This window comes from Dendrobates tinctorius, unplaced genomic scaffold, assembly GCF_039654945.1.
Source record: "Dendrobates tinctorius isolate UK_male_01 unplaced genomic scaffold, ASM3965494v1 ptg000016l, whole genome shotgun sequence".
In the NCBI taxonomy this organism is placed as follows: Eukaryota; Metazoa; Chordata; class Amphibia; order Anura; family Dendrobatidae; genus Dendrobates; species Dendrobates tinctorius.
Genome location: NW_027361684.1, coordinates 43,316,361 through 43,335,323, shown reverse-complemented (window position 1 = coordinate 43,335,323; position 18,963 = coordinate 43,316,361). Strand labels below are relative to the sequence as shown.

General features: G+C 46.4%; 1 protein-coding gene across 5 annotated transcripts in view; it reads left to right on the top strand.

Moving 5' to 3' along the window:
- Window positions 1-18,217, top strand: part of STX1A (syntaxin 1A) — a 182,337-nt gene extending 164,120 nt beyond the window's left edge. The window contains exons 7-11 of one of the 5 annotated variants that reach the window (XR_012228954.1): window positions 4,470-4,543; window positions 12,525-12,662; window positions 12,852-12,930; window positions 13,933-14,661; window positions 17,090-17,127. Coding sequence is in view for 3 of the 5 variants with exons in the window: in XM_073565760.1 (XP_073421861.1) it covers window positions 4,470-4,543; window positions 12,525-12,662; window positions 14,551-14,661; window positions 17,090-17,167 (401 nt within the window). In the remaining 2 variants the exon portion in view is untranslated. Of the gene's footprint in view, window positions 1-4,469; window positions 4,544-12,524; window positions 12,663-12,851; window positions 12,931-13,932; window positions 14,662-17,089 lie in introns of those variants that run through there. The other 4 variants (XM_073565761.1, XR_012228955.1, XM_073565760.1 and 1 more) reach the window with 4 other exon arrangements.
- The last annotated feature ends 746 nt before the right edge of the window (window positions 18,218-18,963 follow it).

Below are 18,963 nucleotides of genomic sequence, written 5' to 3'. Positions count from 1 at the left end.
CTGATCTGAAGGGATGTCACAGTGTAGAGGGAGCATCCTTATTCTCATTTGCACATGGAAACACAAAAAGTAATGTAATAATACTGAAATGGAGAAGATACAGATTAGATGTTAGAAAAACATTCTGACAGTGAGGGTGATCAATGAGTGGAACAGGCTGCTGCGAGAGGTGGTGAGTTCTCCTCCAATGGAAGTCTTCAAACAGAGGCTGGACAGACATCTGTGTTAGGCGTCGGGTTCCTGCTGCTGCACAGCAGGAATCCAGAGCCTTGCATTCAGCGGTCTCCCATTCTCCATCGACCACAGAGGAGCCTGCTCAGCAGTCCCGCCGTTCCCGACGCTCTGCTCAGACCAGCTCTGTGGGTCTGGCTGTTGCTGTCACCTCTGGGCCAGCAATAGCAACGCAGGCTGCTCAGCAGCAAGCCACTCCAGAGGCTAAGTCCTTCCGTCGCTCCACTGAGCATGCTCACGAGACGATCTCCCATTGGAGATCGGGAGTCACATGCACAGGTCCTTCTCCAGATCTGATTGCTCCATCTCAGGGATCTGGAAGCTTCCAGAAGGTCCAGACTATAAAGGGTTCGCATGGCCGCTCGGCCATGCGCTAATATAGATTCTAGTTGCTACCTGTGTGAATGATGACGGATGCATGGACTTGCAAATGACTCATTAAGATTCCCCTCCCTCTAATATTACGTGTTTGGATAGGGAACTAGTGATAGAGTCAGCGCCAGTCAGTGGCAAGCTACAGTGCATATCATCCACGGTACTAGCGTCCGACAGTATGCCTGCTTCCGGGCATTGTCGTACAGCGGCAGTGGCTGTCGCCGCACTGCAGTCAGCAGTACCTATTGGCGTCCGCGGTTGCGACATCGCACGCATGGTAGGTCTAGAAGGACGCTGACCCTGTGTCTTGGGCCCGAGTCCTGTGACCATATACCGTGAGTTCTGTGACGTCAGCAGGCTCGGTCTTTGTATTTAATGCCTCGGCGTCTCTGTGAAGTAACAGAGACCGCCCAGCGCACACCGGGTGACGGTCAACCCGTGTGCGTTATACCGCCATATTGTGCGTCTACCATTACGTAGCAGCAGCGTAACACCTCTGCAAGGTCGACCCCAGGCGACGAACGCACTTGCTATTATTTATTATTTAGTGCGTTCCGCCTTCCCTAACAATTTGTCTGAGATGATTTAGTGACTCCTGCATTGAGCGGGGGTTGGACACGATGACTCTGGAGGTCCCTTCCAACTCTAATATTCTATGATTCTATGATATATTATTGTAATCCATGCCCTGCTTTGTCTAATTTTTTATAAATCATCAAAAAAAACTTTTAATTTGTATGTGTATGTAGAAGAGTACAGAAATAGCCAGTAGATTACAATTATCCCTGATGATTTCTGTCTACTCCAGTAGCTATGGATGGTGAGAGGTTCATTTTAGGGTTCTAGGAGGTCATGTGACTCCAGAGATATTTGATCATTTTCATGAAGGAGACATCATCTCGGCCATAGCTCATATTTATAGTGACAGTCCGGTCAGAGAATGAGAGACGCAGGAAGAAAAGGAAATGGAGGAATATCTCTTGGGGTTGGATATGCCCTTGAGTTCTGCCAGAGGTTGTTCTGTGATTTGCAGGACTAGTCTATTATTTATAGTGGAAATAAGTGTTCTGTTTGCTAACACATGAGAACAGCATGGAGTCAGAGGACTAATAGGTACATCACCCTGTAGGCAATAACTGGCTTGGCGTCTGTTGATGACTTGGTTTCTATGTTGGAAATATAGGGGAAATAACGTCCTACTTTTGGTAATCATATTGGTGTCGATAGTTGATGTCTGAATGGAAATGTAAGAATTCATGTTAATTTTCAAGTAGACATGTCTGGACTGCACAAAGTTTAATTGGACTTGCTACTTAAGAATTATTTCTTTATGTGCCCTCTGTGTTCACGGGAAATGAAGTGTTGAACAAGTGTTCTTGCATCCAAGCATCATGTATAGACTTGTCTTTATGGCTTACCAACAGCCTCCTAATTCCTAAAATATGAATAATGTCATAAGTGATCACCGGTTTTCCTACTTATACCTGTTCCAGAAATGGTTGCATATACAGTTAATACATCAACTGGCAGACTTATAAGGAACCTGTCAGTGTGATCCAGCCCCCTGAACTGTTCATGTTCATTTTGCTCTCTGAAACATATCATCCAAACCTTTACTGATTCAATCTGTTGCTCACTGACTGAAAAAAAGCAGTTTTAATTTATAAATTTATAAGGCTTAAGTGCTCTGGGCGTGTCAAGGCACTTCCTCAACCTTTGCCTCCCCAGCTATATTGCCCATGCAGACTCTCCGTCCTCTGAATGATAGCTCACTGGCTTGACTACAGACAGAGTCAGTCAAGCAGGGGAAAGTGGGGCTGGGAGGGGAATAGAGCTGGGGCACCTTGGGAAGTGCTTTGCCACTCCTAGAGCACTCAAGCCTCATTTTCAATTAGGGAACAACAGACTGTATCAGTAATATAACCATAAGTAATGATACTATTCTATGTTTCTCTATGACTGTTAGTGCTTTCTGTTAACCATCTTAAAGGATACCTCTCATTTTATAGAAAGGTTTTGACATGCTGTTAAGTTTTGATCAGTGGGGGTCTGAATGCTAAGACCCAAAATGACCTCTGAAACAAAGCAGAAGAAGCACTCCGCAGAGCATCTATTGTCTTTACGAAATCTATATCCCCTCCTCCCTCAACTCACCAGAAAGGGACAATCAAAATGAAGGAACACCGCACTCAGCTGAATGCGTCTGCCCTTTGTTTTAATGATCTACGATGGTCTCAGCATCCAAACTTCCATAGATCACAACTTCTAGAATGTCACTATGATAAGTGTACTTTAATTAATTTTTTATATAAAAAAATGGCAGTTTTCTCTAGAAACAGCTTCTCTGTTATATACTTTATGGGCAGTGCATCTAGAACCCAAATCGTTTCCTTCACTGTTAAAGGGAATCTCTCACCCCATTTTTCGACTATCAGCTGCGGCCACCGCCATCAGGGGCTTATCTACAGCATTCTGTAATGCTGTAGATAAGCCCCCGATGTAACCTGAAAGAGAAAAAAGAAAAGAGTTAGATTATATTCACCCTGAAGTTCAGTCCGGTCCGATGGGTGTTGCCGTCCGGTCCGACGCCTCCCATCTTCTAACGGTGAGGTGCTTTGCTGCCTGTCGTGGCTCCGGCGCAGGCGCACTGCTCTGCCCTGTTGAGGGCAGAGCAGAGTCCTGCAGTGCGCAGGCGCCTGGAGAGGTCCGGCGCCTGCACACTGCAGTATTCTTCTCTGCCCTCAACAGTGCAGAGCAGTGCGCCTGCGCCGGAGCCACGACAGGCAGCAAAGAACAGGACGTCACCGTTAGAAGATGGGAGGCGCCGGACCGCAACACCCATCGGACCAAGACCGGACTGCCCCCCCGGTGAGTATAATCTAACTCCTTTTTCTTCTTTCAGGTTACATCGGGGGCTTATCTACAGCATTACAGAATGCTGTAGATAAGCCCATGATGTCGGTGCCGGCAGCTCATAGTCGAAAAATGGGGTGACAGATTCCCTTTAACAAGTGATCGATGCAAACACACTGAGCAATCCTGAATGTCATCTACAGGTTGCATCAATGACAATGTCAAGAAGGGGCAGCAGTGGATTGTTGGGCTACCATGGCCCTATAGCTTTTGCCTTCACTGACTATATAGCAGGCACATATTGGAGTCCAATCCATAACATGATTATACACAGAGAAACTGATATATTTTTACATATTCAAATTAACTGCATATCATTGTTTTATTAATTAGAACATTACAATATGTCTTAGAAAATCTATCAGATTTGCAGTTAATTAGAAGGTAGACTATGTCCTAACTTGTTACAGATGACACATGCCACAATCTGGGCCGTCCATCTGGTTGCTCATTGTGGCCTGTGGTCCAGATCACTTTTTTTATTATTTGATTCATATTTAAAATTTTATATCATGAAGCATTTAATTTATTTGCTATATGTACAATGAAATATCTGTCATATATTTAGCAGATATCTGTTTACAGTATGTGTTAATAAGAGATAGAGTGGCGATAGAGAGATAACAAGCAGGTGGGAAGGTGTGTGTAAATAATTGGCCCCGTCACAAAGAACCAAGCGCTGGGACTTAGTTTGAACAATCATCCTGTGCGGACAGAGTCCTTCCAAGTTCATTATGTCAGTGGAGGATATAATCTATAGCATTAGCCAATTTTCCTGTGACATTTTCTCAAACTCATGGACAAGCTCACAGCAGATGTTTCCTGAATTTGTGGCAAAGCAGATCACTCTATCCTATTATTTGTACATTATGCAGTTTATCAAGTCTACAGCATTTACTCACATACGGTGTAAGCACAATATACTTATATGTTTTCTTGTGTCTACTCAGCTGGAAGAACCACAACAAGTGAAGAGCTGGAGGACATGTTGGAAAGTGGAAACCCAGCCATCTTCTCATCAGGGGTATGAGTCCTCTTATTTGGATTATGCGGCCTAAACGGTGGTTAGTGAGGTTCTTTGGGAAAGAGGACCACCCTTCATCTATATGTAACACATATACTAATTATACCATTACTTTAATGCTAAAAATCAGAACATTTCATCCTGAGATAGGTCATAAGTTTCAGATTCGTGGGCGTCCAAAACGCGGCACCACCATCGCTCAGCTGTTATCAGCTCTGGTGGTGGCCAGATGTAGACATTGAATGAGTTATAAGGATGAGTTATAAGGATAGTTCATCAATATTATGGATTTCTGATCTAGCAGCGACAATCTGCAGACTGCCGAATTGTGACTTGTCTCATTCTATTGAGAGAATGTGATTAGTGTGCCGTGACCGCAACTATGCAAATCGCCTACATGTGGTCATGTGACTGCCACTGGAAACAGAGGGCAATCGTGACAATGTGTGCATTGAACACTGCCAATTTTCAGCAGACTGCAGTCACAAAGGGTCACTGCAGCCTTTTATTCTTAGGCCGGGGTCACACTTGCGAGTGCAATGTGAGAAACTCACATGAGTCTCTCGCCTCAATACCCAGCATGCATTTCTATGCAGCAGAACGCTCTGATCCCGAGTGCCGGCAGCAGTGCCGGGTATTGAAGCGAGACTTGGGCGAGTTTCTCACATTGCACTCGCAAGTGTGACCCCGGCCTTAGACTGAAAAAACACCGTAGTGGACAACTGCTCACTCTTCTAAGGCTACTTTCAGATTTGTGTTCGGAGGCGCATCGCAGGGCCGCCGCTAAGATCTACCCCCGGCAGCGCCTCCTCTGGTCAGCTCCTCCTCTGATCGCATGACGCTGCATGCGATCAGTGTACCCTATAGATAGCATTGGGTACGCTGGTCGTGTGCTGGTACACTTTTGCCGGGGCTTGCGCCCTTTTGGCACTGCGCCAAGCGCACAAAAATGCAACACGGTCCGTTTTTGTGCGCTCGGCGCGCGCCAAAGAGGCGCAAGTGCCGGCAAAAGTATACCAGCGCACGACCAGCGTACCCAACGCTAACTATAGGGTACGCTGATCGCATGCAGCGTCATGCGATCAGAGGAGGAGCTGACTGGAGGAGGCGCGGCCGGGGGCGGAGCTTAGCGGCTGCCCTGCGCCTCTGAACGCAAATCTGAAAGTAGCCTAAGTAAATGTATATTCAGGATCATAACATTGTACTCTTAATGATGTATCAGAATTATTGACACTCCAATAGATATATGGAAAGCGGCACCAGTGTACTTTCAATACAATGCCTGTGACAGAGGGTGGTTCCCCTATATGAGAGCTATGCAGCTTTAGACGCTTGGATTCAAGGTGCTCTGCATCTCTAGAGATGGATCCATGACATTTGAAAAAGTATGCGGCACTCACCAAAGCATTCATAAAGAAAGTCCTTTATTTCGTCAGACAGTTACAAGATATCAAATGTGGCTTGCCAGGTGCGAAGGCATGTGGGGAGAGAGTGAGAAGGACGACGGCCGTTTTGCGTGTCTGTTCTTCAGCGGGTCCAGGTACCCGTTGAATTATGTCATGTATCATAATTATGTGGGGAAGGTGACTTGACGGACAGACTTGACTGGAAGTAGGAGGGGACGATTTGTGCACTACAGACGGAGGTTGGCAATGACAGAAAGGTAACAGCAGGGAAAGACAGAAAAGGGAGTGCAGTACCGAAATTTGACCACAAGATGGCAGGGGGGAGTGTAGTTCAGGACTTAACAGCAGCTTACGGCTAAAGAAACTGCTTAGTCATGGGGGCGGGGAGATAGGAACTCAGGAGGGGAATTCCCAGTGAGAGAGGGGATAAATAGGACTGGTTGGGGTTCCAGAGGATAGGTTAGTCCCGGGAGGAGCTCAGCAGAGGAAGACTCAGGACAGAAGACGGAGAACGGTGAAGAGCTCGACCAGGGGACTGACAGGAGAAGACAGTCAGGGGGTGGCCCTGACACGACGTAGCGCAGGACAGACGAGGCCCCGGGGGTACCGATTGGACGACGACGTCGGGCAGGTGAAGTGCTGGCGGTAGATTGGTCTAGGACAGCCCCAGCGAAAGATCCGCGAGGGACGTCATCACAACTAAAGGAAAGGTGAAAGGTACCCGGGCCTGGAAACGGAGAGCTGTAAAGCAACTGCGGTGCATGGCTAAGGTCATCAGGAGGACGGCCAATAAAACCGGATCTGTTACAACTGAATTCTGCCTCCGTCTTTGCATCGTCCGGTCGTGGTAAGCAGTGGACCACCCCCCAATCCCGGCCCCTACCACATTTGGCGTAGTCGGCAGGATCGCCGCCGCTAATACGACATCTTCCGCGGCAGGCCTGCGCCTGGAGAAGCCAAAAGGACTTGAGCTGCCCACCTGTGGATTACAAGTTTGCTCCCCTGTGGATTACAAATTTGCTCGCCTGTGGATTACAAATCTGAGACTGTTCCGGACCATTGTCTGTCATCGGAGGAATCGGAGCGGGAAGAAAAAAAAACTTTGCCTGATGGTGCCCGAGTGGAATACCAATTGGGACTGTAGCTGGACCCATCCAAAGAAAACCCGAATGAGACTCTGTGCCCCTGCAACGCTGCTGACCTGTGAGCAGGAGGGGGGTGGCACTGAAGTGGATTACCCGGAGCGGCCGCTAGAGGAACTGTCGCCGGCCGTCCTTGCGGAACTATCCGGCCTGGAGGCTGGTCCTGCCGAAGAGCAGCGGCGGGTGCCAGACGACAGGAGCGGGAGCTGCGGAGGAGCAGTGGAAGCCAGCTGCTTCCCGGACCGACTTCTGGGAGAGCTAAGGAACAACCTGCCGAATGACGCTTTCACCCACCACCCTGAGCCACCCCGCCCGGCGGCGCATCGACCCGCGTCGCCGGTGCGGAACCAGCCCGTGGCCGATGCTGCTGCGTTCCACCTAGCAGCAGCGGTTTACAACCCGAAGCCTGCCGCCACTCCGGCCTCCCCTGCGGCCTCCTCACCAGTGCCGGCTGCCACTCCGGCCCCGTCTGCGACTCCGGTTGCGGCCTGCTCCGCGGCTGCCTCTGGTTCGATTGCGGCGCCAGCCGCGGTCTACCCAGCGGCACCCGCGGCCGCCTCTGCCTCGCTCATGATTCCAGCTGCGGTCTGCTCACCGATACCCAGGGCCGCCTCTGCCGCACTCCATACCGTGGCTGCGGCCTGCCTATCAAGGTCCACGGCTGCTCCGGCCCCACTCCGGATTGTGGCTTCGGCCGGGTCATCTGGCTCTGTGGAGCCGTCTTCCATCCACACTAGCAGGCCCCAGCTTCGCCGCTCCGCTTCTCATCGGTCAACGACCCCGGTCTCTCACCTGCGGTTGGAGCTGCAGGAGCTGGGGGCTGGATGGAGCGAAGCCACCACGTCGACAGAGATGAGCGCATCCACACCACCACCGGTGCTGGACTGCTGGTTCCCAAGCAGAGAACTGGTGCGGAACGCGCGCCGTGGAACCACCTTTGGCCCCTTCTACCCCTTTTGACGCATCTCTCAGGAGGGAGATGACCCCTGAGCCCTGGGCAAAGAGAACAGTCGGGGCCCAGGAACAGTCGAGACACCCCGGGAGCTCCACGGCTGTGGAGTTCCCTGCTGAATTGGCGTAACATCGGCCGTCAGGAGATGGCCCGGACTACCGGGATATCGCTGCACCGTTGTGCAGGCCTAAAAGGACAGTTATGCGTCCAAGTTAAGGAAAATGTTTTATCGGTTATTGTTTTCTCCTGATATAGCGGGGGTGCGAGGGAGGAAGTACTAATGCTAAAGGAATGGGGAGTATTTATATTCTGTTTTAAAGATGCTGTGAGAAAATGTTATGTTGAAAGAAAAGGAAAAAAAAAGAGAAAAACGGAAAAAAAAGGGGGGGGGGGTTACTCCGGTTGAGTATCTCCTATTGTTATCAAAGTAGTGGTAATTATATATACGGTATGTTAAAAGTTGATTTAATGAGTAGTGTGTGTAAAAAAAAAAAAAAAAATGTGTGTGTAACAGGTCCCGGGTACAAGGTAGATGTAACGAAGACGCCGACCATGACTCTTTTAAGTGAAGGATGAAGAGAGGAGAGATATCGAACCAGACAGTGGTCCATCGGTCAGGTCTCCGACACCACAGACACCCCAAAGGACGGGTTGGGCGCCACTGATGACCCGGTAGGCAAAAGGCCTCGGTAATGGCGTTCTGGACAGCTGAAGGAAGCAGAAGGGGAGAGCAGTGGGAGGTACACGCCGTAGAGTAGTCCGGTTTGACCTGCCAACCTGAAAGAAGTTGTCACGTGGCGTGCGCGTCGGCGAGTAGCAGTAGGCTGCGGTTTGGTTTGGCCCCCGTGGGCAGCGGGTTTGGCCCAACGACCGGTCCGACAACAGACTGTGGACAAGTTTTAGGACGACGTAGGTAGGGAGTACGATTGTCGGGACGACAATGGACAAAGGAAGGTGAGTGTGGGGAAGGTGACTTGATGGACAGACTTGACTGGAAGTAGGAGGGGACAATTTGTGCACTACAGACAGAGGTTGGCAGTGACAGAAAGGTAACAGCAGGGAAAGACAGAAAAGGGAGTGCAGTACCAAAATTTGACCACAAGATGGCAGAGGGAGTGTATTTCAGGACTTAACAGCAGCTTACGGCTTTAGAAACTGCTTAGTCATGGGGGCGGGGAGATAGGAACCCAGGAGGGGAATTCCCAGTGAGAGAGGGGATAAATAGGACTGTGTTGTGAATGGGTCACTGAGGAGAAAAAAACAAAGCAAGCTAAGTCACAGAAAACAAGAGAGGTTGGTAACTATGCAGATTGCAGATCCCTGATCTTACCACACAACTAGCAGTAGCCGTCACGGCCGGAGGACTAAATAAGCCTAAAGCAAGAAACGGGAAAACTAACTGCCCCAGAGCAGACCCCAAAGGAATAGATAGCCCCCACACATGTATTGACGGTGAAACAAGATGAAGGCACAAACACAGGCAGGAAAATTGGCTGAGCAAATGATGGGGCCCAAACTAACTAGACAGGAAAGGAAAGGAAAGACACTGTCTGCAACCAGCAAAAAACCCTACAAAAATCATGTCCAACACTTCTGATAGCAAAATTAACCCTGAAGTCACTAGACTTCTCCCACTATATCAGCACTCTGAAATATTCTGAGACAGAGCAAAAAGAGACCGAACTAGTAAGAGACAAAAAGCCAATTGGCAAAATACTGATAAATAAGAGTGGAAATTCAGCACAGCCCCCAGCAGGGGCAGGCTGACCACACCAAAAAACTGAATAGACCAACAAAATCAAGTGTGAACATTAGCAGAAAAACTTAGCTTTAAATGACTGGAACAGAGCTGAAAACCAAGAGCTGACAAGCCAGAAGGAATCACCAGCAACTGAATAGGGCGTCGGCTGTCTTAAATCCAATTTGAGACTCCTGAGATCCAATCGTCATCCTCATTCTCAGGTGGCAGATCTCCACCGATCAAATCAGCCTCTCTACCTCCTGTTACCACCAGAGGGATTCTGGAAAGAGAACTCACAACTGGTGAACCAGAGAATGAACTCACAACAGGACTGGTTGGGGTTCTAGAGGTTAGGTTAGTCCCGGGAGGAGCTCAGCAGAGGAAGACTCAGGACAGAAGACAGAGAACGGTGAAGAGCTTGACCAGGGGACTGACAGGAGAAGACAGTCAGGGGGTGGCCCTGACACGACGTACCGCAGGACAGACGAGCCCCCGGGAGTACCGATTGGACGACGACCTCGGGCAGGTGAAGCGCTGGCGGTAGATTGGTCTAGGACAGCCCCAGCGAAAGATCCGCGAGGGAAGTCATCACGACTAAAGGAAAGGTGAAAGGTACCCGGGCCTGGAAACGGAGAGCTGTAAAGGAACTGCGGTGCATGGCTAAGGTCGTCAGGAGGGCGGCCAATAAACCCGGATCTGTTACAACTGAATTCTGCCTCCGTCTCGTCTTTGCATCGTCCGGTCATGGTAAGCAGTGGACCACCCCCCAATCCCGGCCCCTACCACAATGATCCCAATCCTATTCAAGTATGAAGAAAACCGCAGGCTACACACTAAGGATTCATCTTTGTAGACTAGCCTGGCAGCACGATACGACCGCTGACCGCTAATCGGTAAAGTTTTCCGGATTGGCTTTCATTTGAATGCCTGCTTACAGAGACAGATCTAGACTAGATCACTCAGCACGCATCACTGCCATAGTTATCGGCAGTGTGAGTCCTGTTTACACAGGATGATGCACCACCGAGAATGATGGTCTTTTGTACGGCACAAAAGATCATTTTGATTGTTTATTGGGTGTTTGGCAGCCTGTTCACGTAGCAAGATAATCGTGAAACAAGCATTTTTAACAATGGACGTTCATGATTATCTTGCAGTGTAATGTGCCTTAAGAAATTGTACCCTGAGCTTATGGGGAGATAGCAAAACTTTAGCTTTAGACTAATGGGCAGGAGATGTAGCAATAAGGACTATGCCCTAAGGTAGGGAATTGCGAGGATGACTGACTGATGTACACTTTTCTTTACATCATGTTCACGCCACCATACCTGCTCATTGGTTAGGCCTCTCTTGTATACATATATAGTGTATAGAGACAGATATAGAGATTTGAAGTAGAAGAGAAAATTTACCCTTCAGAATGGTTGAAATATGCTAAGCGGTAGCCCCTTATATACACCTCTGACAATAGATTATTTTTGCTGTGCTCTAAATACCTAATTGCCAAAGCCTAATTTGTTATAGTATCATAACTTTACTGATTTATTATTTGTAGGCATCTATCCATTATTAACCCGAACATTACCATGTCTCTGCACAAAGTCCTCAATTTTAACAAAACAAGCTCCCCCCCCATCCTGTTGGACTTACCATTGTCCTGTAAAGATGGAGACCTTATTTTAGAAAGCTTCAGTACTTGCTATATCGATCACTCAGCTAAGAATAATGATTTTCTCATGACAATGACACCTGTTAGGGGTAGAATATGTAAGGCATCAGATTAACAGTCTGTTCTAAAAGCTGATACAGGAAAGCAGGAAAATTAGCACAAGGACCTGAGTGATTTTTTTAGCCAAACAGTGATGGCTAAAAGACTGGGTCAGAACATCTCCATATTGGCAGGTCTTGTTTGGTGTTCCTGGTATGCAGTGTGGTCTAGGGAAGTACCATTGGTGAACCTGCGACATGGTCATGTACGCTCAAGGCTCACTGATGGGAAAGCAACCAAAATGGCCATGTGAGCATTACAACTGAATTACGTCAAGAAGTTTGCCTGGTTTGGTTTAATCACATTTTCTTTTACATCACATGAGATTCATGAACATTAATTACCTGGGCAGAAATAGCACTAGGATGCTCTATGGGAAGCCAGTGGAGGTATTATGATGGTGATAAGTGTTCTGCTGGGAAAACATGGATCCTGACATTAATGCAGATGTTACATTGACACCTACCACCTACCAAAATATTGTTCAGATCAAGTACGCTAATGGCAATGGTATTCCTTGATGGCGGAAGGCTTTCTCAGCAGGGGAAAGTGCCCTGCCACAGTACAAAAATTATTCAGAATGGTTTGTAGGATGTGCTTAAAAAACAAGTGCAGGCTAGGAAAGCCCACCTCAAAACTCAGGCCTTGCAGGATCTACTGATAGGATAACGCCTTTGTGCCAGATACCACACAATAACTTCAGAGGTTTTGTTGAGCTGATTGGTGACCGCGTTTTGGCTGTTTAGGGGGGAATCAATGCAATATTAGGCAGAAAAGAAAATTGAGGTCACATCAAGCTACACTGTGCATTATTTCCATCACTAAAACACTACCTCAACCCATTGATGCCAGCTTTCAACTACTTATGGCCACCATGCCAATTTTAGACCATATCTACTTCTTCAATCCCATCATGAGGTTCATAAAAAATAAACAGATCTCCAATCTGGCTTGTTTGTTCTTGTCTTGCAGATCATCATGGACTCTAACATTACGAAGCAAGCTCTGAATGAGATCGAGACTCGGCACAGTGAAATTATAAAGCTGGAGAACAGCATTCGGGAGCTGCATGACATGTTTATGGACATGGCAATGCTGGTAGAGAGCCAGGTGTGTAAAACCTCCATTTTTAATCCGTATCATAGTGAAGAGGGGCGGACACTTTACCTGTAAAAATAACAAATGCGCTGAAGTATACTAATAAACCTCCCCATATTTTTCCTTCACCTTAATATGATATAGGATTGGTATTGCATTTATTGAGAATATATATTAAAATGGAGGTGCTCTGGTCAACAGTTTGCACCTGGGCAATGGGTTTCTCACCCTCCCTCCTGTCTTTACTTCCCATGCTGCGTGTGGGATGAGATCTCAGCTGGTAGGTGCCACTTGTGTCCATGTTGTGTTTTGTCAGTGTATGTTTTGTGGCCATGTGCTTTTAGCTCCGCGATTACCTAGCGGTGAATAGTGTCTATTGTTTGCATGCTCTATACTTATATATATAGGTATTATCAATGTATCCTGATTGTAGAATAACTTTTCTGATTTCCTTCCACAAAATACATCGCCGTTAAATACTAAAAATCTGTTCTGTGTGGCCATTGCAGAGAACTAGACAGGTGAAACACCTATCGCATAAAAAAATCACCCATTTATTCGATGTAGTATAATGTGACGTAATCCCCCAACCTTCGTACGACCATTATCTGAGACTTACAAAAACTGTAAGTCAGACTGCACTCAATCACGCTGTCATCCAAGTGCAGATGATTTCCACCACAGACTCATTGAGTTGCATGGCCTTGAGTGTGATCTGATATTCAGATAAAACTCTGGTGTGTTACGAAACCTTTCCTCTGACCGGCTCGGTCTGACCCCATAGGATAACATTGGTTTGGGTGTAAAAAAGTCAGAGATTAAAGACTCTGCCACACGTGAGCCCTGCAACAGCTTTAGATGTGGGACATTCCCAACATCTTGGGTCACAAAATTTCAAACATGTAAAACCTTATTAATGTACAGTTTTTACGTATTAAAATACATGAAATTTCATCACTGATCCGAGTCACACTGACTTTACTATATAGGGACCTTGCACAAGGAATAATGTTGGATCAGAAAGAGAGTTCAGTGAAAAGTCTATTCTAGGGAACTGATGACTGCTTATTATATAAGTAAAGGTTGAAATTGGCCATCCAGCACATGGCCGTATATGAGATCAGTATTACCTATGTCATGCCCGTACTGTACAGAGTCGTCCTTCTGAGTGCAGCTTGTCTTACACTTTCCATGTCTTTGTCTGCCTGCTCCATATTTTTGTACTTGGGTGTAATTGTTCTATTGGGTAGGAAATCTCACACATATTGTTACCTTGATACAGGTTAAAGCTGATCGGAGCAAGTGGGGCTGAGAGTCACCCACAGAAGAACAGGTAACATGCAAGTGATGAAGATTTAACAGCAAACTATTAAGTAACTCTTTTTCTGGCCCTCTTCTGTTGTCCCTTGCTCACTCTTCCCGTATCACTTTCTACCTTCTCTCTCTTCTGACTGTGGTCTACTTCTGTTCCTGTTGTCCTGGACATGTCTCCCGTGTATTCTGAACGTTGTCACTTCTGTCCTGCATCGTGCCTTCCATATCCATCTCTTCTGCTCACTTGAATGTTTGTGGGACCTTTTTATTTGTCTCCACTTTTCTTACTGGATTGTGCTTTAAATCTTCTATTTCCTCCCTGTCGGTCCTTGCCTTGTTCTCTGTAAACCATGCCTTCGATATAAATGTCATTCTTGTCCTAACTAATAATGCATGCTTCCTCTCTGCCATGAACATGGCTATGGCCACTTGCATGTGTCTGATCTTGTATGTCGCTTTTTTGTACTTCTCCAACTTTTCTATGTTACTTTCTCTCTCTTGATGTCTTCCGAACTTCTCTGGCTCCTTCTTTTTGGCCTCTTCTGTTTCTCCTTTTCCCTGCCCCCTTCTTTGTACACACCATCAGGGAGAGATGATTGACCGCATAGAGTATAATGTGGAGCATTCTGTGGATTATGTGGAAAGAGCCGTGTCTGACACCAAAAAAGCCGTCAAGTACCAGAGTAAAGCCAGACGGGTAAGTGGTTAATCAGAATCTCTGACAAAGCATGGCATTCTTTCACTTATGGTACAGATTTTTAGTTATCTGTCACGGAGAGGCAGTGGCACCCTCCTTGGCATAGACATCACCCACCATCTACAGCCTTGTTTGTACTTGAGTCTTAGGCTGGTTTCACATTAGCGCTTTTGTGTGCATGCGCACTGCGCACCTATGTTTAACATGACGTGCGCATGGTCTTGCGCACACTTGCGTTTTCATGCGCATGCGTTTTTTTGTCTTTCGCGCCAGGCGCGCCTGACGCAACATGTTGCATTTTTTGGTGCGCCCTGTCTCAGCAAAAAAACGCATGCGCACGCTTGCACACGGAATGCGCAAAAACAACACATTGAAGTCTATGGGAACGCATGCGTGCGCATGGTCTTGCGCACGCTTGCGTTATTTTGCGCATGCGTTTTTGAGGTAAACAAGTCTGGAATGTGGTCTAGACAATGGAAAAAATGTCACACCTAAAAACGCATGCGCATAAAAAACGCAAACGCATGCAAAAACGCATGTAAAACGCAAGCAACGCTGCGTTTTTCTGACGCTTCAGCGTACGCATGATGCTAAAAAAACGCACGTTTGTTTTGCGTTTTTTATGCGCTCGATGCGCTGCGCAAAAAAACGCTAATGTGAAACTAGCCTTAGCGATGACTTTGCAGGCATCCGGAGATATATTTTTGATAGCTGACCCATCAAAGTGACCAGTTCCCATGCTGTGTCTCTAATGTTATGAGTATTTTGTCATCTCATCGAATATCAACATGCAGACTGCTAGCAACTTAATAATATTCTACTTTTACATTAGACTATATTCACACCTGTGACTGATTCCATCATGTTTGATGGGAAAGATGGTTTATATTTAAAGGGAATCTGTCAGCAGGATTTCACACCCCAAACTATTTCTATTTTCAAAGACAAGTCTAGCAATACCTTTAAGCCGGGAGTCACACTTGCGAGTGCGATGCAAGAAACTCGCGCGAGTCGTTCGCATCAATACCCGGCACTCGGGACCGGAGTGTGCAGCTGCATGTATTTCTATGCAGCCGCACACTCCGGTCCCAAGTGCCGGCAGCAGAGCCGGGTATTGAGGCGAGAGACTTGTGCGAGTTTCTCGCATTACACACGCAAGTGTGACCCCGGCCTTACATGGCCAATCTCTTCCTCCATTACTGAGATATCAGCGTTTGATATGTAAATGAGGCTGAAGAGCTACTTGTAGATCTGAAGTCTCTGTCACTCCAGCTCTATTCCTCGCTCATCGTTGTTGATTGATGGCTCATTTGCCTGTATTTGCACAGCATAGAGGCTATCAGTCAAGCAGGAGATGACACTGGGCAGGGAACAGAGCTGAAATGACAAAATGGTTTCAGATCTACCATAGTCCTTTCACCTCATTTGCATATCAATTCAAACTCCGTGAGTAAGCTATTTATCAGAGAAGGGGTCGTGGTCAGACCAGGGTTCACATGAGCTGCAGTGCAGGCAGTGATTATCTGCTAGTGATAAAACCTTCATTGTATGAAAGCGACAGCACACAGCTTTATGAGTGACACATCCCTAAAATCTGTGTATCAGCCCCTAGCTCATGTTGTTCTCAAATTACATAGCAAAAACTTACTGACAGATTCCCTTTAAATAACGCAAGGGAACGCAGATATAATTACTATTATGCTCATGTTTAGCACAACTTAATCATTCATGTGACTGTAAAATGATACAAGTTAGGCCTTATGTAGATGGGTGCAATGTGAATTCATTTTAGCATCCATATTTAGCAGAAAATATTCAGTATAACTTGTCATTTAAATTCATGCTTTTCTTATGTTAGAGTCCAGTGGGTGGTACTAATAGTGACAGCTACTTCCATATGCAGTCATACAGGGAAGGCTGACAATCACAGAATAGGATGGCTCACTACACTCTTACACATAAGAAGCAGGATAATTCAAATTAAACTGAATTTTATCCTATGAACCCTATAATATCTCCTCGGCTTTTTTTGCTTAGCAGATACAATGTTCAACCTGGCAAGATCCCTTTAAATACTATTTTTATTTGATTAAAAGGGTCGTCCTGTAAAATTACAGTATATCACCGATCCTCAGGATACATCCGAGGACCTGCGCTAATTGGCAGATATTTACATCAGCACCACAGAAAATTAATGGAGCAGCGGTAAAGCATGCAAACTGCTGCTCCATTCTAACATGGATAAAAGTGCCTCATTCTGCCAATCGGAGCAGGTCCCGTGTGGTTGGACCTCCACCAGTCTATCTCGTAGATAGGTAGTAGGTAGTCATTTTTGTTTACTGGACCACCCCTATTAAGGATGATTTGTTGTATTATAATGGATTTTTTTCAAAATATTTCTGATTGCTTCCATCTTTGTCTTCTGCAGAAGAAGATCATGATCATTATCTGTTGTGTGGTTCTTGGGATTGTCATTGCTTCAACGTTCGGAGGAATATTTGGATAGAGAACGGAACAGCGAGCACACAATGCATGTTCTGGACATAGCAGGAAATATGCGGTATTCCGTGCAAGCCGCACCTGAAGGTGGGGGACTGATAGCGAAAACACGCTTCCCAAGAGGAGAGCCCCTCTGCATGACTACCCTGTGTGTAACCCAGCGCACCTACCCAGGGAGAGACTGTTTGCTGCGGGAGGGGGAGGAAGGGGTTTTAAAAAGCCAGACCACTGACGTGGAATTGTATGCAAAGCAATGTCCATGCTTCTTCCCTCCAAGAAGAACAATCTCCAGCAAAGGTGGATTCGGCTTGGTGCTTTTAGGGAATAATATAGGGTTAGATTTCCTGTGCTGCCTTTATATTCTGTCCCCATGCCCACCAGATGCCTTTTTGGTTCGGGGAAGGACCTGTCTCTACAAAAGCCAACTAGACACTCCAGTGTTGGGCCAGAGTGCCAAGCATAGCCAATATTTTCCACCACATTCCTCCCCCTCTGAACAAAAAAAATTACTTGGGACAGCGCGCTGGGACAGACCATGTTGGCCTCCCCTTTGCATGACAGGGGTTCAGTGTTTGGTTAAACATTTTAAGGTTGGAATATGTTTTGTGTGATCCTCGCCCTTTATCAACACCTCTCTGGGAGAGGGGCACATTCCCATTTTTTTGTATTATGTGCGTACATTTACTTTTGTAATTGTGTGAGCAAGGTGTCCACCTGTGTGTATATGTCTCTCTAAACCACATATGCAGACGAATCAGTGTGTGAGGAGACTCCTGTGTACTGGAAGCTGTGGAGATGTCACAGTGGGGCCGGGCACAACCATCAGTTGAGTTGATGATGGTAAACCAAGCCCTGAGGTGCCTTACGGCTTGCACCAGTCGGGAGTTAACCCCTTTTAGAACTGGGAAAAACCCGTTACCGGTACTTTCCCAGCTCTGAAGGGATTAAGCACCAGCATGCTTTGTGAGGAGAGTTTTTATATTTGGTGTTCTATCTTCCTGGTGTATTTTGTCTGCAGCCTTTCTGTGGCATTTAATAAATGATGTGCGTTTGGGAACCTGTCTTGTATTATTTTTTATTAAGATTGTTGACAAACCCTCTAAGGGTTCTCATTCTTCAAGTATGGATCCTGCAAAAAGGTAGGACGGCTATGAGTCTATGTTCCCTGGGAAAAGTATGCAAAACTGTGCTCATTCAGTAACAATATTGTCTCTTAATTGGCCCCTCTAAGCGGTTATTATCTCAGGGCGTTTCATAGGCCAGCCGGAGCCTACAGCAATGATTATTTTACACTGCAATCCTTACAGATTGGATGTTTTAATGACTGGAGTTGAGCAAATTTTTCAAAATTTGGTTATGATTATGATCGGCAGCGAATATTGTTTTTGCAATATTCGCCGAACGTCATTGGAGTCAATAGGAGTGGAAATAAACGAATAAGTTTGGAACCGATCATCAAACATAAATTCGGCACTAATATGGTACGAATATGGCAAATTCAGATTGGGTGACCGATTTCGAAGTGACTCCATTTACAGTAGCTGTATGATTGCCTTCTCAAGGTTTCTGAAGAGCATAACATCTCATGTGTGGCTATGTTGGGCAGTCGTTTACAACATAGCCGGAAGAAAAGTGTAAAAGTGAGAAACTGCTTAGACTGCGCTTCTGGTCAGGATGACTCAAAATGTTCCCTAAGTTCAGCCATGTATACATTATTAGATTTACGGGGGCAAGTAGTACCAGTGTGTTTCTAGGACCATACCGGCGGCACCTTTGTCAGGATTGATGTGGTTAAATCCTAAT